The sequence below is a fragment of the Microtus pennsylvanicus genome, chromosome 1, assembly GCF_037038515.1.
Source record: "Microtus pennsylvanicus isolate mMicPen1 chromosome 1, mMicPen1.hap1, whole genome shotgun sequence".
In the NCBI taxonomy this organism is placed as follows: domain Eukaryota; kingdom Metazoa; phylum Chordata; class Mammalia; order Rodentia; family Cricetidae; genus Microtus; species Microtus pennsylvanicus.
The window spans coordinates 207,156,886-207,180,115 of NC_134579.1; the positions used below are offsets into that span (position 1 = coordinate 207,156,886).

General features: G+C 40.6%; 1 protein-coding gene across 1 annotated transcript; it reads left to right on the forward strand.

The window, feature by feature from the left end:
* The first annotated feature begins 10,369 nt into the window (after positions 1-10,369).
* Positions 10,370-22,155, forward strand: Myct1 (MYC target 1). The gene is made up of 2 exons (XM_075949929.1): positions 10,370-10,524; positions 19,631-22,155. Exons 1-2 carry the CDS (start codon positions 10,473-10,475, stop codon positions 20,143-20,145), a joined length of 567 nt encoding a protein of 188 aa, XP_075806044.1. The 5' UTR covers positions 10,370-10,472; the 3' UTR covers positions 20,146-22,155.
* Positions 22,156-23,230: the final 1,075 nt, after the last annotated feature.

Sequence of the window (23,230 nt, forward strand, 5' to 3'; positions counted from 1 at the left end):
GTATTCCTTCCCCGTATCTCCCAGGAACAGAACATCCTCCCAGGCTTTTTTCATTGGTTGCTAACTTTTCCAATCTTTCAGCTTCATCCACCCTTACCTAACTGGTAAACGGCAATGTTTCTTAATGAATTTCTTAACACATGTCTCTTCAAGGACTTGAATGGACAAACAACAACACAATAAAACAAGTTCCTTCCCCCAGAAACCTCAGGGAGTCATGTACACCCCAGTTTAGTCAGCTGGGAGCCTCTCTGCTCCAGTTTCATCCCACTCTAGGGATAAAATCTTTCTGCAGTGAGCTTGTTTCGTCTCCCTTCGCACACGTTCATTTTTTCCTCTCCTCTTCCCCTAAATCAACAACTAATTCTCCAAGGATTCAAAGTAAAACCGATGCTTTTAAATGCATTTTGAAACTCTCTGGGAAGAAACGTGTCTAAAGCCAAATAATAACAATATAAATAAATAAATTAAAATAAAATAAAAGCAAGAGATAATCACAAACAGAGTCACATAAAATTAAATTAAAAATTTTGAAACTCAGATCATTTAGGGACAAATACTAGAAGTTGCTTAGGAACAAATAAATGCCAAATTTCCAGTCTTAAGAATTAGAATTTAACAAGAGAAAGTGAGAAATAAAAACAAAAAACTGGGCTTATAGCCTAGTTAGTCTAGAACTCACACAAAAAGCTGAAATGTTTTAAAGAATTCCACTGTAGTGAAAGGATTCGTCTGAAAAGAGAGAGAGAAACAGAGAGTAAAGGAAAAAAGGAACATCCCCCACTTGCCACAGCTCCAGGCTGCTGACGACATGTTTAACCCGAGAGGAAGATTGTCAGTCACTGACCTGTCCCCAGGCAAGCATGGGCTTGGATTGACAGCTCTTGTGGAGAAACTCTGAACTATAATAAAGTGTTCTTTTCTAGGACAGCAGTGTATCCACTGCCCAACACAGAGAAATAAGCAAGTCCATTCAAGAAGAAAAAAAAAAGTCAGTCCTGTCTCTCCAAATTCCCATGGATGACGGCTGGGTGGAGATTTCACTCCACTGATACAGTGACTGGCATGTCCTGGCTTCATCCAAAGCTACACGTAACACACACGCTGGTGGTGCTGTATATCTATAGTGCTGCCTCTAAGAATGTAGACATAGGGAGATGAGAAGTTCAAGGCCACCATTAGAGACATTTCCAAATCAAAGAAGCCTGGTCTACATGAGATCCTTATCTTAAAAAAGAAATCCCATAGATTATTTTCAGTCAAATATAAATTCATAATAAAAGCATTACTTAGTATCTAAAAGTCAGTGAAATTAAGTTGAAAAGACAATGAAAACATATAAGATCTTTATAACTGGATTAATCAGAGACAAAATATTAAGGAATTAGATAAAATAGTTAACAAAAAAATAAAAATTGGGAAGGGAATAAATGACTGCAAATATAAACTAGTGCATGTTTATGAGAGAGATGAATGTATTTTCTTCATGAATAAGTGAAAAACAACGATGCAAAAGACGCTAATGCATAAAATGCTAAGCAACAGTCCAGATATCCTCAGAGAGAACTAGAAACCAACTCTGTGAAAGTCAGAAACAGAATGGGTGTCATATAATCATCAAAAACATGTGCCCATACACTGGGCATGTTTTTCATGGACCCCATAAATAACAACACTTGGGTCTGGAAATGACTCAGTCTTTACGGCTATACTTCTTTTAAAGACGCGAGATCAGTTCCCAGTACCCATGTCAAGAGAGTCACGGTCACCTGTGGCTCCGCTCCAGGGCATCTCAAGCTGTCTTCTGGTCTCCACATGCATATATACAAAACTTCACACACACACACACACACACACACACACACACACACACACACACACACACACGCACACACAGTCACACACACACACACACATGACCAATACAAAGAGACTGCAAGTAAGATGGAAAGAAATTAGAGGATAAAATAGAAATATTTTGTCACTCCATCTGTTACTTTTCCAAGTCCTGGAGTCACCAATATCATCATCTCTACAAACCTATTCTAGACTCCGACCAAAGAATTTTCTCTACCATTACTGGACCAGCCACTGTGGCACCAACTCAAGCAGGTATCATTACCGAGGTGGTATTTTCCCATGCAAACTGGGCTAAAGTACTCTGACCAGGAAATCCTCAAAAGCTATGGCTAGTAGGAACTTCAAAAAAAGGGGTCCCCAGAGACTACTACCAAGGCTATCAACAGCACCCCAACAGAAGGAGATGGAGCTCTGGAAGTTAAAACTCTGAACAGGACTTTGGGCACCGCATAGCTGCCAACAGCTCTAGCGGCTCTAAGAACTCAGTAACTACAGCTCAGTGGGATTTGCCTCAGCGTCCACAGCCTACAGAGTGAGGAGAAACCCTCATACAAGGGGGACTGCGAGGCCCATTGCAAGAAGCCCCCATGCAAGAAGAGCAGAATAATGGACTGTTTAAGAGTAATACAGTGCACAGTCAGGACCAGGAAGAAGGAAACACAGCAGGCAGTGATTGGCCAAAAAAGGAGATGAACGCTCAGACCAGTGATCTCATTTCTTATATTTCCGTCTGGCTCTCCTTCCCATTACAGCTATTCTTCACTTGCCAGAGATTCCCTTATCTTGTACCTCCACCGGTGTACCTACAGTCACCTCTTACCTATATAGTAAGGGAGGCATGGGAGTGGCCAACACTATTATTTGTGCCTTGTGCAATGATCACATTCTGACAATAAGATTTGTTTGCTTTGAATCAGAGGATGGAGTTAGATACTAGCTGACCAAAATTAACCATAGATGTTTTGGTGGACTGACGACAGATAGAGAGACAGGAAGTAGTAGGGTAGGGCTTAGAGGGGATCTGAGTCCTTTTGGATGGAGGAACAGAAAAGATAGGAGGTCACTCACTGGTCACTTTTCTGCCATTTCTCGGATCATTCAGGTTCTCCCCCCAATAGCTGACTTTTTATTTTTACTGTTAAAGAATAATTTGACAAATGCAATAGTGCCTTTTACTATTTTATGTTCTTTTGTGCTCTATTTTCCTTTCCCCCTTCTTTTCTCCATTCCTTTTATTGGTGCATCCCCCAAACCCAGAGGAGGACCTGGATTGCATCTCTTTGCCTCCTCATTTTAGTTTTCCATTAACCAAAACTTCTGCATGTTCACCCCACTTTTTCCATTGGCCCCTTTTATGACATAGTATCAAACTACTCTTTAAATTAAAATTTCTCTACCTGCATATTACTGCAGCTCTCAGACCTCATCAGGGGGCTCTTTGTACATAGATGGTGGTCTACACAGAAACTCAGAATCAGCCAAGTGCAGGGAATGTCAGTGGAGGGCTCAGCCACAAAAGGCATCTATATCATACCCCTTTTCCAAGGTTAAGAGACTATCACAGCTATGGACACTTGGTGGCATTTGGGGGTAGGAAATTCAGTTTTCTCTAGGGGTGTGATCCCTGGTAGTTCGATATCATGTTCTAGTGGCTGGCCCAATGCCCAAGAGTTTATGGGCAGCTCAGACAGGAGCTACTAGGTGCTATGTAGGTCTCTCTCTCTCTCTCTCTCTCTCTCTCTCTCTCTCTCTCTCTCTCTCTGTGTGTGTGTGTGTGTGTGAGAGAGAGAGAGAGAGAGAGAGAGAGAGAGAGAGAGAGAGAGAGAGAGAGAGAATAAAATTGAAAGGGCTAGAAATGTAGGGATGGACCTGGTAGGAGTTGGAAAATATGATCAAGATACATAAAATGAAATTCTAAAATAATTTAAAAAATTAACAGTACTGTACTATATATGTGAAATTGGCTAAGAGGATAGATCTTAAGAATTATTATCATACTCAGGAAAAAATGATGACTCTGGGGTAATGGATAAAAAGATTTATTTATTTTACTTTATGTGCATGAGTGTTTTGCCTGTATATGTGTGTCCATCACATTTGTGCCTGTTGATTCCCTGAGCATGGAGTTAGAGATGGTTGTGAGCTACCATATGGGTGCTAGGAATCAACTTTAGTTCTCTGCAAGAGCAACAAGTCATTTTAGCCACTGAACCATCTCTCCATCTCCCCATAATGATCTTGATTGTAGTGATCACTAGATACATATAATTTTACTTATTACTTGAATCATGCTAGATATAAAGAAAATCATCCCTGAAATTGATATTTATCCAGAGGATGGTGTCAGATGATAAAATGCAATCTAGAAAAGACACAGGTCCACAGGATTGTCTCCCAATCTTCTTGTCTCTTGGAGGTGAAGGACATAAACAAGGCTTCCAGGAAATTTCCAGGAGACAAGCTGCACCCATGAGTGTTGGGAGCCTGTGCTCATGACTATTGTCACACAGTGCCAGAAACATTAAGATGCAGAGTTCATGAAGTCAGCTGAGTTAACTGTGACCAACATCTCCACAGAAAGACATCTTCCAAAGAAAAGCAAAATTCTATAAAACTTGGTTATACCTAAAACTCTTATAAAATTAAAAGTTTGTTTAAAATACGACTGTAAACCTCAGAAGAGGCCATCTTCTTTCTACCATAAAGTCACGTTGTGAAAGATCACTCTCTTACTTTTACCAAGTGACTTTTTTTCTCTGGAGAAGAATAATACAACTATTTGTGAAAGAGAAAAGAGAAGGAAGAGGAGAAGGAGGAGGAGGAGGACAAAAATAAGAGGAGGAAGAGAAAGAAAGATAGAAGAAATGGGTTCTAAATTGATGGGGATCTTTTGAATTGGCAGATGACCCAAGAAGGTAGATATTTTAGTAATGTTCTTCCAACTAATGAAGATATCATATCTTTTTTTGCACGTTTCTGTATTTTCTTTATCAATGTTTTACAAATTTCAAATGTATAAATATTCAAATTTTTGTCAAGTTTCTTACTGGGCTGTATATTTTTTATTGGTAATGTGATGATTTTTCTTAACTTTTTTGAATTATTTTTCTTTGTGTATAGACATGTCACTGCTTTTTTGAATATAGTTTTTTCATAATATAATTCTTTATTGAGTCTTTTGGAATTTCATGTCATGCACCCCAATCCTGCTCCCCTCCCAGTCCCTCCATATTTAACCCTCACCCCTACAGCATCCTCCCAAATTAATTGAAAACAAAACAAACAAAACCCACCTCTCTCCTCCATCTTTCCTGACTCTCTGACACCTCTTCATTTGCCTTAGTGTCATTGGGAGCTGCAGTGTGTCATGCAGTAGACCCTTTTGACCAATCAGCCCCAGTCTGGTTCAAGGACTCTAATCTCTGACACACTATCATCCCTGGATGCTCACCAAAACTCCTCTCAGGTATCCTGCTGTTGCCCCAACATGGAGATTCTGTGGCTATTGTTTTACAGAACCAGTCCCTTCATGTACTCCAGCAGGTCATAGATGCAGTAGAAGTTAGGGCAGGCCAACCCAAGGCCTAGGATGTGAGCCTAGATGGTAGCTGAGCTGGTCACTTTGGGCCACTGGGACCACCTCCCTCAGGTGAGGGTCAGAACGAATGCTTCTATGCCCATGCCCTCGGGGCTAGTCTCTCATACCCATGGTGAGGGGTTGGGCCGTCTTTCCAGAGTGCAGGGACCAGCTCTCCCATAAGGGGTGGGTCCAGTTCTCCTACCGTAATAGGTCCAGGGCAGGGCAGGGCCAGATATCCCAGAGCCAGTGAAGGGCAAGGCTGGCTGAGCATGGCCCTCAGACTTCAACATGCATGGTTCCTGTGGCCCTCTGTGGCAACACAGGCCACAGATATCAACACAGACCTCTGCTGCAGAAGGACTATGGACCCAGACATGGCCTTTGGCAGCAACCTGGGCCCAAATGTCACCCTGGCCTGCTGTGGCCATAAGGCCACCACCTCAGTCTATTGCTCACCACCTTTGCTTCTTTAGTTCCTCCTCTTTCCACACCACATAAACTGCTCTGTTTCTCCTTCTCTCACCATGTATTTTCTCATCATAATGGCACCTTGCAGAGCCTGGTGGGCCTATAGAGGTCTTCAGACAGTCTGTACTATGAGGACCCAGGCTGGACTGTGTATCTTTCACCTGCCTTGGTCTGCGTGTTGATTTTTATATCCTTGCTAATATATTGAATTTATACTTTCAAAAATACTAACAAATTTCTTAAATTCTCCTCTAAAACATAATAAGCTTTCCCCAAAATCCTTTTGTGATGAATATGGTTGAACACTTGCCCAGCACACAGGAGACGCCAGCTTCAGTCCCTAGCGCTGTGAAACAAACTGCAAACAAATGCATTTCACCGGGACAGCATCTCTCTGCCGCCAAAGCCGCAGCACCTAAAAGAAATGAAACTTGCAAGTACACGTTTCATTTTGACAAATATGGATACAAAAATCCTCAACAAAATCTAGCAAACAAATCCTGGAGCATGCTGAATGGATTATACACCTGTGACCAGGAGTGACTTATTCCAGAGATGCAGTTATGGCTCAGCCTATGAAAGAGAACTCAGTGGGGTCTGTCGTCTCAGCAGAAGTAAATGTAAAAACCACAAGGTCACCTCAACATTTACAGAAGAACAAACAAAGTGCAATAGCCATCCACTATAAAAACTCTCAACAAAATACTCATAGAAGGGATTTCAACATAACCAAGTATGTATATAAAATCCTTCTGTCAGCATGGAAGTCCATTGGGGTCAGGTTGGGGATGGATTTCTTCTAAGACCGGGAATAAGGCAAGGGTCTTAGAAGGTCTAAATTCCAGTTAGAGTGATCAAAGCAGAAAGGTATATAAAGGGAACTTACATTAGAAAGGGAGACGTAGAATTGTCTTTCAGAAGACATGACTCAGCAGAGGTCTGTGGGATCTGACTCAGTGGTACCAGCTCCTGAAGGCAAGACACCCCAGCTTCCCTACAGTTCAGCTTTATGCCCGATGCCATGCTTCAATCCGTTTTCTCCATGGCCACACCCAGGTCCTCACAAGACAAATTCACTGTGAAATGTAACACAGGAAGGAGCGCATTCTTCCCCACTGCATTCTGTAAGCTCGTCTCACCCAGAAGTTCTCTTTCCACATAGTGATCTGATTTTGATGGTTCGATCTTTCTCAACTTTGCACCCCCACCAGAGTGAGGAAGTTTAAGGAGAAAGAAGACAGGACTTTCAGACGTCCAAGAGGGAAGCCACGATGTGCGTCCATTTCACTTTAGCCCTCAGGTTACTGATTTTAAAAACTTGTTGTTCTTAAAACAGACTTAGATATCTTTTTACTTTTAGAAGTGGTTTTCATATGTTCTAAGATCACACTCAGCTAAGACACTTTGTCTGGATTAGTTAATGTGAAACTCATGAAACCCACGGTAGGTCTGAGAAATGAAAGCCGTGACGATGCTTCTCTTAATGTGACAAAGCTCTTTCCTATCAAGTTATATCAAAATTTTTAAATACTGACGTCTATGAACAGAGTTTTCCATTTTTATTTTGAAACACTAGGTGACATAATTGCTAACCTGACCAGGCATATCAGAAGTATTTCCATGTTAGATATCTTCAGATTACTATACTCTCTTATTTTACAATTATGTACTAAAGTTCTACTGTGTTGCTGTTCTTATTTTAGCCAGTGGAGATAGAAACAAATATAAAGATTAATACATTTCCCCAACTGATCCATTCTGTGTTGCTCTAACAACACATATAAGCCAGAGAATTTTATAAATAAAAGAGGTTTATTAAGCTTCACACTTCTGGAGATGGAAGGCCATGACACTGGCCTCAGCTGGGCTCTGTAGAGCACCTGTGTCAGATGGCATCTCATGTGATCACTCAGGAAGCGAGACTCTAGGGGATGACTAGCTGCCACTTTCTTCCTGTCACAAGTGTGATGGCATTAGGAGGTAGGGCCTGAGACAGGGAAAAGTCTCTTAGGAGAGACTCCAATGGCAAATCTTTTCACTCGCAACATGTGGGTGAGAATGTTCTGGTTTTAAGAGGAAGTGCCTGCAACAGTCACCAAATCAGTCAAAGCCTTGAACTCAAAAAATCCTAGACTTTGGACTCTGAAAAATAACCTTTTATAGCTTTAAACCTTGGCATGTTGTTAGAGCAGTTGGAAGAGACAAAAGCACATATGTAGTGTGGTGGTTTGAATAAGAATGTCCTGCATAGGCTCATATGATGTGAGACATCCTTCTGTATATGTGTTGCCTTTATTGGTTTATGAATAAAGCTGTTTCAGCCAATGGCTTCGCAGAGTAAAGGCAGGTGGGAAATCTGAATGGAGATAGAGGAGATAGGTGGAGTAAAGGAAACACCATGTAGCTGTTCAGGAAAAAAGATGCCAGAACATTACCTATGAGCCACAGCCTTGTGAAATATATAGGTAAATAGAAATGGTTAATTTGAGATGTAAGGGGTAGCTAGGACTATGCCTGAGCCATTGAACAAACAGTGTTATAATTAACATAGTGTGATTAATATAGCACTGACTTCTGGTAGAAGCCTGGATGACAGAGCAAGTGATTCCTGGAATGTCTGAAGTGAGGTAACTCTAGCGGAGAAGTACAGGCAAAACACCCAAGCTGTGAAACAGGGAACAGCTGAAGGCCGACCTAACATTTTTGTAAAGAAAAAAAAATTCCCCTTCCTGTTATGGCAGGATAAGTCATGGGACCTGAAAATCACACATACACAAACAGTCACGTTGTGGATCTGTGCCAGAGAAAAGCACGAATCTTTACCACATGAATTATATGCACAGATAAGAGCTGAAGCCACCAACAAGCTTTCAACACCAGAGAAATGAATCCCTAGGTCACAAAGGGACAGAAAACAAGTTTTCTTCTGGGTTCTGACCATCTGCAAAAATGAAAATGTATTGGCAGAAAATCTGGATAACTAAAACATGAACAATGACAGGAAGTCTCGGCTTCTATCCCAACCCTGAGACAGAATAAGTCCTCTTCCTACACAGACAAAGCGGGAGTCCTCCCTTCCACCCCCCAAATCAGTCTGGATAGATCAGATAAAAGTTAGGAATACTTGAGTAGAATTTATTTGACAACAAGTAACCATTGGTTACATAAAACACACACTTAAAGTACATACAATAATGAAGAGTCCCGTTTTATGCTTAGAAAGATGGCGTGTATTTCAATAGACTTGAATCTAGATGCAGCAAGTTCATTCAAGTTCCAATTTGTACACACCTTGTCAATAATACTAAGAATTAAAGAGGACTATTAAAATGTGGGGCCTTTTGCCTTTCTTGAGTGGTGGCGTGGTTATTTTCGAGAAAGTGTGGAAATAAACATTGACAAAAATATCATACGATAGAAATATCATGAAGTTTGTTCCGTGGGTTCTCAAGTTTTCTTCAGTTGTTTCATTCCCTTTGAGGTCATCAGTTGTGTATATTTTTATCTCTGGTAAATTTATAGTTAACTTAAATTCATGAAAACTGATAAAAATGAGCAGAAACCACCACAGTTTTGGAGACTTGGGCTGCAAAATGAGTTGTCACTTTGCCCTTTAGTCTTTCTCGGGGTTCTCGGGAATGTGTCACGGACTTCAGAAGGCTGACAGCTTTTTCAGCTGACCACATCTCAACATCCCAGGGCCTGCAAGAGTTCTCAAGAGCGCATACTACAGGTTTTCAATCTAGGGATGCACTTTAGTATGTTTAAGTGACATTCAGCACCTCTTTTCCCATTTTCCATGTCTCCTGATGCAGAGGACTGCCGTGTTATGAGGGTAGGAAGGACAGTAACTATAATTTCCCCAGGCATGGGATGGCTGCAGCTCTGGCCAGGCATGAAAACACTGAACGTTTTTCTTTCCTCTTCCCCTTATCGGGTCCCATAGACGTGATCTTGTTTTCTCACCACTGGAATCCCAATGAAAGAGATAACAAAATCACAAATAAACATATTTAAATATGTATGAATGAATGGAATTAATACGGTTTCAAAATCAATATACCAGATACAGGAAGAGGCTACCTAGGAATTTTAATATCTGAGATTTATAAATAAAAGATGTTAGGTTAAAAATGTAAATGAATATGGGCTTTAAACATCAGAAAGCCATCTATTGCTCAGTGTCACACACAGATGGCATTAAGTGCTGTATGGAGATCTTGCTCTCCTCCTCTGCATGGAAATGAAAGATGGGACTCAAGAAAAAGCCTCTTGTTCCCAAACAGCTCTGGATGTGGCTGAAAGGAGGGCACTTAGTAACGAGGGAGGAAATGACGAGAAGGAAATAGTTTTGTGTCTGGGAGCCATGTGGAATTCCAAGATAAGAAAAACAGTTGCTAATTCGAGTAGAAAGGCAGGAAACACGATACACTTGCTTCCTTCTATGTAAACACAAGTATATGTGGGGTGTTGCGTGAAAATTAGTGTTCTCTTGCTGAGCCACAAAGGCATAGACTCAAACTGCTTGTTTTGGACACGCTGGCTTCTTCTTCTTGTGGACATTATGGTCAATAACACAACGAGTTTAGGGAGCCCATGGCCAGAAAACTTTTGGGGTAAGCTACCTTTCCTTCACCACTTTTTATTTAAACTAAGATGCACAGGTATTTTCTGCATATTTTATTACAATGTTGGAAATTTCTGGGACAGTTTGCTTGCCATAAATGTCTAGTGACCATTTTCATAGATTTAGTTCAAGAAATATACTCATAAAAATGTTTTCAGAATAAGCTACAGGAATGTTAAAGTAGGATCAGACATAGAAAGTTTGGTTGGTATTAACAAAACTTAATTAGAAATCAAGAAATGTCTTTAAGTGGACATTTAGAAACAGAAATACAAAGTAGAAATCCTTGTTAAATGGAATATAACACGGTGGTTTTGTTGGAAAATTATGTTTTATTTGTCTGAAGCTGATAGATTATATATTTTATTTCATGAAACCAAGGTGTTCCACAGAGGATTTTAAAGTCTGTGTTTTTGTCCATGTTACTCTTTCTAATTTTCAAAGTCAATTTAAGCAACAAACCTATGTTTGAACGACTCTTGGGAATGGTGACAAAGATAAAATGTGAAATTATGAGCCTAGAAAAGATGATGCAGAAATAACTTAACACTATTACAATGGGAGCCTGTCACAGAAGGGAGAGAAACAATACCAAAGCATGCTCTGGGAGAGGCTAACCTGAGCTCAAGATTTTGTGTGCAGTGATGCTAACCAAGAGCAGGAAGATGCTGAGGTCAAAACCACCACCCACTCCCGGCCAGATTTATGATACAGGAGCTGGGATGTGCAGTGACATTGGCATGTCTCTGTGGTTCACGGAAATTTAAAAGTAAAGGGAATAATTTAAGTTAAATCCAGAAGTACCTTTATAGGAACTCTGGAGTTGATTGAGAGCTGTATAACCCTATTATGTGCAAGACACGTTTTTAATCATCTCAGAAAACTGTATCAAGCTACCTACTGTGATTGGAGCTAGGGCTTTGGAAACTATTTGGTAAATACTGAGCAGTGACAGCAATCTGGCCCTGACAATCTGACTTATTTATCTCTGACCATGGGTATTAGCATGAAGGGAATTAACTAATTATTTTTATTAATTAAGGTGCTTGCTTCAAGCTTTAAGAGATTTATTGATGCTATAGTAATAAAGTCGCATAGTAAAATTATTCAAAAATAAGTTACTTCTACAAATTCTAGGTAGACATCAAGAGACAAGAAACCTTTGAATTCTGGATGGTCTAATGTTACATTTGTGTAAATTATACTTATTGTCCTCATTTATATTAAGTGCTGAAAACCAGCTAGAGGGCATCTAAGTAAACTCATCACAAAACAATGGTAAATTATTCCATAGATCATTCCAAGAGTAAAAATTAAGGCAGTTCTGTCTTTACAAGCCGTTCAAATTGACTCTACATTTATATAGGAAAAATATTGCTCATTGGTTACAGCACAGGTGATTTTTATTAAGATAAATCTTACACCAATAAGATGTTCATATGTGGTCCATTCCTTTATCCTAGCATTCTGAGTCTTACTAAGGAAATCTGTGCTTAACAGGGATTTCACGATTCCTATGTCAATGATAGGTATTAATGCTCCCTTCTCTTGGCACAGAGATACGGTGGAGGATAAATGAGAATGGGAAAACCAAGAGGCTGTTGTAGTCTTAAATCCTTTTAAACCAAAGTAAAAGTGGTGAACCAAAAATATGTTTGATGCTTTGGGTGAAAGAGGTGAAAGATTGCATTATTATTTCTGGGGTCAGAATATAAAATGTAATGTAATGTAAATGCATGAAATGTAAACATTTTGTGATATATAAATGTCAGTCTTTCCTATTTTCATTTCTGCTTTGCGTCTGAATTGATATCTATTTTGATCACCGGTCCTCTTAAAATATTAACTTGAAAATCACGCACAGTGTGGTGGAATCCAGCTTCTACCTCCAAAAGGAATCCTTTGTGTAGCCCTGTGAGTTAAGAGAATAAGTAAAATTGTCATAGACCCAACAACTCACACAAGGAGCCATAGGAACTTCTTAAACTTAACATATAAAGTTAAAAACCCAAAATATAACTTTCCTGTTTACTTAAGGAATGAAAAAAATAAGTAATGATATTCCGCTGCAACACAACGAGAGCTGGCGTTTGTTCAACGTTATCACTCAGTCAAAGCTACTGAAAGTCGTGCGAGCCATAAAGCCCTTGATGTTAGCCACAAGCAAGAGTGGCCTGAGGCTGGCACCGCAGGCGACCCCACCTTGCATTCCACCTCTGCTCAGTGTAATGCCCATCCCTTCTCTGGAACCCGTCCTTTAAAGAGAGCCGGGACCAGAGACCCCCAGATTCCATTGGGCTGACGACATTGTGTAGCTCAAGCATTCTCTTGGTACTGGGGACTCTACACGTGCTTTCTGTTTTTCTCTGCTGCCTTGTCACCGGGCCGTTTTTGCTGCTTTTCTATTTCCTTGGCCAGCACTCTGAAAACCTGAGGCAGTATATTGATGTATGGGCTTGCCTTTACTCATCTAATCAATCCTTCCCCAAAATATGATTTCTCCTTTAAAAGGATTGCATTCAGCAGAGGAAAATGTAGAGCTCAATAAAAATCAATGAAAAATAATTTAAAAAAAGATTGCATTCTGGGAGGTGATTAGGTGTTCCTTCATAAACAAATAGAAGCCTATAGCTAAATCAATAAATAATATCAATAACTTCTGTTTTGTCATATATTGTCATTATATTACACAAAATGACCAAGCATGAGAATATGCTATAGAAATTAAAATATGAAATGGTCCCTGAATCATTTTTAGAAAAAAGTGGGATATTACCTACTCCTAGAAAACCAAATAAGTTCCAAATAAAAAGATAATTCCAAGGATAACAGTCTGGTCATTCATTTCTGATATGTTAACTCAGCCTTCTTCAGTTCATTCATAAACTCTGGAGCTTTGACTGCATTTATTAGGAAACATGTCAAGATGATACGGGCAAGACATTGTCCGAGAATTTTGGGGCTCTTGGGAGAGCTGTTATTGGCAAATCTGTGAAGTAAAAACACTAGGATACGTTTACAAAGAAACAAACGGCGGGCGGCATTCATATGTGGAATTTCCAGGAACAAACTTGGAGATCAGAATGGAAGCAGATGTCTGTAAGAAGCTGAATAGCAATGCAGAAGTTCATGTTACTATGACAGCCCCTCTTGTGATGACTCTAAGGCTCCTCACCTCCACCTTCTTTGGGTTTCTTTGGCTAGAAATAGCTTGTGAGATCCGAGGATGACGGCTGCTTCAGGTACAAGAGGGAGTGGACCAAAAGTCCTTGATCAAGGTCCTCTGCTGACATCTACTGACAAGTGTGTCTCCTCTGCTCTGGGGATGTGTTTCCCTCCCTGCCTGAAACTGCAAAGCCAGGGTCTTGTGATCTGTGCACTTCTGGCTAAGAACAAGATTCTTCTTTCTTGTCAGACTCTCTGGTCAGTTGACTGACTCTCATACTATTGCCTTCTGGTCTGTCTCAGTGCGCAGAGCATCTTTCACAGTCTCCTACAACCCTGGAACTTCAGGAGCCTGACTCTTGTTCTGCTCTTCCAGCACCCAGTGTTTCTCTTGGGGAGCTATGACTCTTTCTACCTACATCAACCAGGAATCTAGGAGTGGGTACCAGCTACTGGGATTCCCTAAAGGATGGAGGGATGGAGGGATGGCCTCATTTCCCAGAGCCCTCATTGCTCATACACCGTAAAACTCTTGTCTTTCTCTCCCGCAAGCTTCTCTTTACATTGCTTATGGTGATACATTCTCTTTCCTACTACTGTTTCTGGCAAACACTAATATTTTTGAGTTCTTTAGACTTCTAGTGTTTTGAAGCTGAACAGAAAAAGAAACAAACCACAAACACCATCTCGGTTATAAAGCACCTCGTTATTGCAATGCATTGCTGACTTTCAAAAATGATGCTCTAGTCTCTGTGTTTAATGGTTCATTTTACAGTGTAGGAGTAGTAAACCTATTCGTGTGCATTCTTGCTTATCACATTAACCCATGCGGGGGTATCGGAGGGTTACAAACTGATTTGTTGGGAATCCAGGCCTGCCAAGTGGTAGGATCCTTAGTGAGGATTACTCAGTCTGTAAAAAATGTTATGCCTCAACCCATAGCAAATGAGGTGTCCTAATCTGCAGAAAAGATGTGGTTTTTAGGGATCTAGAAAGCAGATGAGATAATATATTCACAGGGTATTGGGACGGTGGTGGAGCAGGCACGGGCAGTTCCTGGGTCTCTATAATGTCCTCTCAAAACATCAAGCAAACATTGTCCATTTCTCAAGCTCATTTCTTCAGTTGAATATAAAACATTTCTTCAATGGTTATGCATCATGACATATAAATAGCCTTGTAATTATTTCCATATGTCTGTTACTTAGAAACTTTGAAGAAGAAGTGTTTACAAATGTAGGTTCTTAAGACAGATAGATGTGTCTGGGTTCAGAGGGAGATTCAAGAGATCGCATCTCTTACTGGGCTCCACAGAACTGGAGCTCTCAAAATTGTATGTATTTCTCCGTGCATCCCTTGTCTCCAGACTTCTGCATTGAAATCGTGACAGCTGTATGTTTTTTATTAAAACTAAGTTGGATTTGGGTATCAACATCATAAAAGCATTGTAAAACAAGTCAATCGTATTCATTAATTTTGAAATACCTGGTAGAGTTTATGTAAAATTGAGTTGGGTGGTTATTTATCATCTAAAATAGTCAACATTTGTGGCATTACATATGATATTTCTAGCTGGGAGTTTGAAAATAACACATTCATTTAAAATTATTTTTAAGTGTGTGTGTGTGTGTGCGCGCGCGCACGCATATGTGTAAACATAAGTAAAGTTGCCCCTGGAGGTCAGAGGTATTGGATCCCTCAGAGTTGGAGTTACAGGTGGTTGTGAGCCAGCCAATGTGCTGCGTGGGTGCAGGAAACCAAACTCAGGACCTCTTCAAGAACAGCGAACCACTAAGTCATCTCTCCAGCGCCACATTAGATTTTTTCTTTAGACATTAGAAAGTCACTCTGATTTTCCGACTCTTATTTTTCAGTTTTCTAAGAATTTGCCACTTGAATTATATTTTCAAATATACCTGGTATAAGTCATCTATACTATGTTGACTTGTCTTCTCAACACTTTATTATGAAAATGTTCACTGGACAAAAACGTCTGAAGAATTCTACAGTGAAGACTCATCCATTCTGGGTCTCCCTTATTTCACTTCCTATAATGCCTTTCAGATTCTTCTATATTGTTTTAAATTATAGAATTTCCTTTCTTTGTTCTTCTGAGGTTCAGTAATGCACTTATATTATTATACACTATTCATTCCTATTCAGACGCTGCTAAATAACATAGGCTAGTTTTGAGAATTGCATTGTTTGAAGTTTTTGTCACACAAACATTACAGACTGCACACAAACACACACACACAAGCTAATAAGGTTTTTACCGTGCTCAGTGACATTGTCTTTTGAAACCATTCTCATAAAGGTGACCTCAAGTCACCAAGCCATGATTATGTTACTCGGGACTCTGCAGGCTTCATTTCCTCAACTTATTCATCTGGTCGTGGACATTCAGGTTGATTTTGTGCCCTGGGAATTGTGATCAAGTATTATTAGACAAAACCACACCCAAATTTCCCAAGCCTGTGTTTATTAGTGCACCACACTATTCAAAGTGTCAGTGCAAGTAGTATTGCTATTATTAATTCCTTTTTACCATTAAAGACATAAGGCACTTCCCTCTTTTCAAATCTGAGAACAGTTATAGCTTGTCATGTATAGACATCTGGTTTTATTATTTTTCAGGAGTAGGAACTGAACCATTTCCTGTAATGGGGAGGGAGATCAAACTGGCTGTAGAAAGTGGGCCAGGACGTAATTTTGGGATGAGGAGACCTCAACAAGAAAGTTGGGTAATATCTAAAAAAAAAATAGGAAGAAAACAAAAGACAGAAAATAATAACCATGTAGATATCTGCAAACATATTTTTTGAGAGAACAAATTAGAACCAGGCGTGAGCCCTTTATCAGAAGCATATTTGGTGAGGAACAAGAGAGAGGAATCAGATGGTGAGCTCAGCTCGTGGGGCAGCAGCACTCAGGTAGGACTATATTTAGGAGTTTGCTTTTACTCTGGGCATGAAGGTGGGGGTTGGAACATATGTGTAATGTGACTGAACTTACTGCATGATTGAAAAGAGAGGGCAGCTGGATACGCATGGTTGATGCTGCCAAGGCGAGAGGCATAAAGCACGAAGCCCAGCTGAAACAGCTGCAATCTCCTGCAGCCTGTGGTGGCATTGGAAGAGCAGCAGCGTAGACAGGGGGAGGCTGAAACCCGTTCTGTTGTTGAGCCCGAGGGAATTTCTCAGAGGTGATCAACATAGAAACATTTATCCATTACATCTTCTGCTAATCGTGACCATTCTCATTTCTGTGCGCTGGAGTCTGTCCCCTCAAAAGCCCTTTCGTTGCAACCTTCCTATCTCTGAAACCACCTCATCTACACTCTAGGAAGTGGAGAATGGATGATCTATTTCAGGACGAGGCAAGCCTATGGGTCCCTCAACTGTAGGGCTTTGGATGTATTAACCAGCCTTCCATTTTATGATCAGCTATGAAAATCACGTTGGGACGCTGCAACAATTCAACAGTGGCCCACTAGATGGTGGCCTCTACCAAAGGTTCGCACCATTTACAGTGCTGAGGTTGTGATTATGATTTCTGAGAACAACGGTCAGCTGTAGGACCTTCAAGTTGGAAGGCACAGTAGGGGAGGATGTTAGCAGCAGAATTTCTGAAACTTCTTTATAGTCAGAATTTTAGATTTGGGGGCATAGCTAAAGTTAGGTTTGAATCATGTTATACAAAAGTAAGACTAAACTTTTAGGTTCAGTTATGCTTATGTGATTTTAAAATAATATCTGACTCTATGAAATCTCTGAGAACACTGAACTTTGACACCATGACTTTTTATTTTTGTGAGGAAGATTTCAGAACAACAGTACTGGGATCAGTAGCTTTATCCTAAATTATCTTAGACTTCAAAAGCCATTTCAGAAAGAACTTAATTTGTGGTTAATGTAAAGATTGTTTTGGAAAGTTTTGATATGATTATATATGAAAATAATTGCAATAACAACAAAGATAACTTTGCCTCGGGACACCCCTATGGCAATAGGAGGCAAAGGGACATGATAACATAAATCCTCAAGTTAGATAGTTAGTAGTGATTGTGCTTATGTATTTATTAGCATTTAATTGTTTTGGTTTGTTTCTGCATTCTAGATTTTCTATATGCTACAGCAAGAATCTGGAAAAAGACTTGGCAATTATAAAAATCTAGTTTCCCCCTCAACTTTTAAAAAAAGAAATCTGTGAGATGAAATAAACCCACCAATATTTATTCAATATGGTTGGGTCTGCAATTGTGTGACCTTAACATCAATGAGCATTTGCTAATCAATAAGCACTCAAAGTAGAATTTTGTTTAAAAAAATCAGGTAATTAGCTCATGATTTGGGGCTGACAATTCAGCAAGGAGTCAACAAGATGGTCTTTGGTTTGCTCATGGTCAGATGAGGTTTGGTTTGCCAGCACCTGAATGACCTAGAGCTACTCATTCCTTTGTCATATCAAGGATAGCAGGCTTTCGGTCAGGGCCATGGGGATAATACACAGGACAGCCCTGTGTCTTCCACTGGCCACCACACTAGCTTGGCTTTATTCCTATGTCCATCATAAAGAAGTCCCCAAACCAACCAGGGCAGAAGTGAAAAGTCTCTTGCCGTTTAGAACCAAACTTACAAAGTTTCAATTCCATTGCATCTCATTGGTCAAGTGAGTCCCACTGAGGGCTCTCAGAGTAGGGGAATAGACTCTACCTGCTAACGGGATTACAAACAAAGAACCCATGCCCATGACCCCAGGAGTAAAACCTTCAGATGCCCATTTCTAGTCTATAGCTCTTTGCCTGTAGAATCCTTGTATAGGCAATTTAATATACGCCTTGACTTTCGACTTAACATTAACTCATTTTTGTATGAGAAAGACAGTACTTAGAATAATTCTATAAAAATGAATTCCCCAGACTCAGAAATTTATGTCGACACATTAGGAAAATTATACGTGAATGCACAAAAGATTGGAATAAAAAACCCCACAGGTTTTGAGACGGAAAGCAAACAGCACGGTTTGGGGTTGGCTCCTGGAATGGCGGATGGAGAGGGTTCTGAGCAGTAAGCTGGAAGGAGTTTCAACAATATAGGTCTTTCATGTAGAGTAAGGGCTCAGCTTCTCCAATAAATTCATGAAGAATATGCTTTCTAAGGGGCACCCAGGTAGCATCCCCACTGAGGGAAGGGGCTGATATGTACATATATGTATTTGCCTGCAGAAGAAATCAGAGCTAACCGAAGCTCGGTGAATTGGAGGACACTAGTGTGCTGTGGAAAGTTTGTGGAGATTTGGAAGGTGGGGTTTCGTTGCCACAAAACAGACGTGAGAGAAGTATGAGCTGGAACCGGAGGAAGAAGAAAGAGCCCAAGCTTCTGTCTGCATAGGTCTTGTCATCCTATAGTCAGAGATCCGAGAGTCTGGGTGTTTAGGAAAAATGACATAAATCAGTCAGCCCCTCCAGATGCTTCTGCCCCTGAACTTCCTGCCTCTGACAGAGTGCAGGAAGTGGGGTGCCATCAAGACTGCAGGTGGGAGAGATCAGTGTGACAGAGCAAAGCAGGCGGGGGAAGCATTATCATCATCGCTGTGATGGCCTTCTTTCCCAACGGGGGCATTAGCTCTAATCGTAATTCCAAAGGAAATGAGCTGTGGACATTTGCAGTTCTGTAAGAAAAATCGCTAAGTTAAAGTCGAGCTTCAGGGAGACTTTAATTTCTAAAGATGGTAAACACGAGCAAACTGTTTTTCATAGCTTTCTGTTTAAATAAGTGGAGTCCTGATCGTTCTCCATTTCCCTAATTCAAAGCATGTTAAAATTCAGAGGCCATTCTGTGAATTACAGTTCATGGCCTGCCCTGTGTTTTTAAATGAATTGCCTTTGAAATTAGAGCTACTGGTTTATTGACTCTTCTTTGTTTCAGAGGACCTAATCATGTCCTTCACTGTATCCGTGGCGATTGGGCTCGCCATCGGAGGATTTCTCTGGGCGCTTTTCGTGTTCCTGTCTCGCAGAAGAAGAGCCAGCGCGCCCATCTCACAGTGGAGTCCCACCAGGAGACCCAGGTCTTCCTACAACCACGGCCTCAACAGAACTGGATTCTACCGCCACAGTGGCTGTGAGCGCCGGAGCAACCTCAGCCTGGCCAGTCTCACCTTCCAGAGACAAGCGTCTCTGGAGCTGGCCAACTCCTTCCCCAGGAAATCAAGCTTCAGGGCTTCAACTTTCCATCCCTTCCTGCAATGCCCACCGCTTCCGGTGGAAACCGAGAGTCAGCTGATGACCCTGCCTGCCTCCACCACCCCAGCCGCCATCAGCACCCTGCACAGTCCCAGCAGGCCAGACTTCCGCTGGTCCAGCAACAGCCTGCGGATGGGCCTCTCCACACCGCCCCCGCCTGCCTATGAGTCTATCATCAAGGCATTTCCCGATTCCTGAGTCTGGACTTTAGTTGTTTTTAATTCTTTTTTTTTTTAATTTTGTCTCTTTCAGAAAGGAAACGATATATAGGGTAAACAGAATTTTGAGGTCATGGCACTAATGACTGATTTTCTAAGTCAGTAGGTTCGGGAAAGCTGAACATTACCCTGTAAGGCAAAGTTTCTTTTAAATACAGTTTCTCACTGATGTCCCATTAAAGTAATTTTTTTCTCAAAAACTTCTATATTTATGTATTTTGAATGGAGTGTGAGGCATTGAATTAAAGATACCGATTAAAGATTCTAACGTACAAATCATACGTATTTGTATGTTTTTGGTTAAAAAGACTTTAGATGTTTGTTGTTTCGGGTTGCGGCTCCCCTTCGCTTTCCCACGTGACTGCTGACAGACAAAAGTCACTAAATTAAGGAACTTTAAGGTTACTCTCTGGGTGGTGAGTGAGTCAGTAGCACCCTAAGGATCTTAGAGATCTTGGAGGAGCTCTCATGATGTGTGTACAAAATCCCTTGATTCTACTCAGTTACGGATGAGAATCCCGCAAAAGAGCTAAGCCCCACTGGTGTCGTAAGATGGTTCAGTTTTGACATTTTACTACTTTTTTCCCAAGTAAGACTCATTTTGTAGTTTCTAGTACAATTACCCACATCATCGAAGTAAAACCCCTGGACTTAATAACATGAGGATTTAACATGGCCAAAACATGTTAAGTTACTACCAAAGCAAGGAAGTTTGGTGTGGGAAGTCCAGCCTGTGGGTCATGACCCCTTTGGGGGCCAAATGGCCCTTTTACAGTTAATGCCTAAGACCACCCAAAACCACAGATATTTACACTATTATTCACAACAGTAGCAAAATTGCAGTTATGAAGTAGCAACAAAAATAATTTTATGGTTGGGGGTCACCACAGCATGAGAAGCTAACTGTATTAAAGGGTCACCGTGTTGTTGGGAAGGTTGAAGACCATTGCTCTAAGGGGGAACTTCCCTCTCAACTCTGTGGTCAAATAAAGAGTGTTCACAAATAAAGTCCACAGTGGAAACATGCTGCCTCTCTGAAAAGCAGTTCCTCCCGGTCATCTCAGCCCCGAGGTACCATGCCCCCGGTGATGCTCTGTGAATTCTGTCTCCACCTCCACTAAAGTCTTTATAAGGTGACTAGTACAGGTCAAATGATCATTGCATCAGATGATCACCCAAGGAGGCCATATCAAGAGGTAGAGGCTTCTTTAATGTGGGCACCAGAAACTTTCATTGGTCCTTTTGCACCGAAGATAGGAATTCACTGGGGGGTTATTCAGAATCTGATACATCAAATATTTAGCTTGTGTTGTTGTTTATTCTTCTGTAGATTTGGTTTTGGGTTGATACCTACTGGTCCCAGCTAGTGGTGTCTGATCATACCTCAAGAATATAACTATTTGCATAAAAGATACCCTAAAGAATATCTTTATGAGTTTCATATAATTGGGACTATGCATTGTTCCCCAAGAGAAATTATTCTACGAATTATCTACCAAAATACCTTGTAATTAATACACAAGAGAAGATGGAAGGAAAAAAAGCACTCAAAACAACAAGCTATAAGGAAAGCTGATGTATTAGCAGCTGACTTTTTTTACTAAGGAAAATGTAAAGGCTGTAACACAGCCCTGGTAAGATTGTGCAAGAGCATCAGCTTAGCAACAAGGCTAATTTTAGGTTGCATGTCATCCTCAGTGTTTAACATGAGGATAAAAGAAGGCATGTTTTTTATCAATGATTTAAACTAAGAATGAAAACGGTTCCCATTTCCCTAGGGAAGGAAATGAGAGCAGAAGTCCTCTGGTTCATTTGGCAGAACTCTTGCTAATTAAGCCCCAGTTATAAAATGACCAATAGGAGTATTTTATAAATATTGTGACTTGTTTGAAATGTGAAGTTAAAACCAAAGCTGGAAATGTTTTTAGTTGTAATTGTTTTATTTGAAATGTTTTATCAATCATGAAATAAAACTGATAATCAATTTCAATTCACAGTTTATTTCTTTTTTTATTTTTTTATTTATTTTATTTATTTTTTTAAATTTATTTATTTATTAAGGATTTCTGCCTCCTCCCCGCCACCGCCTCCCATTTCCCTCCCCCTCCCCCCGATCAAGTCACCCTCCCTCATCTGCTCGAAGAGCAATCATGGTTCCCTGACCTGTGGGAAGCCCAAGGACCGCCCACCTCTATCCAGGTCTCCTAAGGTGAGCATCCAAACTGCCTAGGCTCCCCCAAAGCCAGTACGTGCAGTAGGATCAAAAACCCACTGTGATTGTTCTTGAGTTCCCATTCTTCCTCATTGTCTGCTATGTACAGTTTATTTCTTGACGAATAAAACCACTTTCCATCAGGAAGTAAGGAATTGGGCTGGAGAGATGGCTCAGCAGAGGCTCAAAGCACTGGCTGTCCTTCCAGAGGTCATGAGTTCAATTCTCAGCAACCACATGATGGCTCATAACCAACTATAATGCATTCAGGTGCCCTCTTCCGGCCTGCTATGCAGGCAGAAAACTGTATACATGATAAGTAAGCAATTAAAAAAAAATGTAAGGGGTGTAGTCGTATTTCAATTACATTTTTATAAATAAAGGCTGCATGAAGATCTGAGAGTAAAACAGTCCCACTGGCCAATTTTACAGACCAGGTTATGGTAACACATGCCTTTAATCCCAGTAGCCACACTAGTTGCCACAGAAATCTGATGGTGCATGCCTTTAATGATGGTGGTACACTCCTTTAATTCCAGGCATAGAGAGGATTATAAAATAGGGGGAAACAACTCTCAACACACAGTCTCATTCTGATATTCTTGGAGGCAGGATCGCCATTTCAGACTGAGGTCGAGGTAAGAGCCAGTGGCTGGCTGTTTTGCTTTTCAGATCTTCAGGCAGTCTTTATTAATTAAAACACAACTGAAATGCCCCTACAAAAGGATTGGTAAAAATAAATGTAAAACAAAAAAATACATAACTTTTGAGCCAGAGTCTCACTATTAGCTTTGGCTCACATGGAACTTGCTATGTGGAATGGGCTAACCAGCAATTCCCAGGGATCTGCTTG

What these genes read in the sequence shown, in the direction of transcription:
- Myct1 (XM_075949929.1), top strand. Translation starts at nt 10,473, where the DNA reads ATGGTCAATAACACAACGAGTTTAGGGAGCCCATGGCCAGAAAACTTT. An exon ending in ATGGCCAGAAAACTTTTGGG is followed by an intron (nt 10,525 to 19,630) that starts GTAAGCTACCTT and finishes TCTTTGTTTCAG; the next exon opens with AGGACCTAATCATGTCCTTC.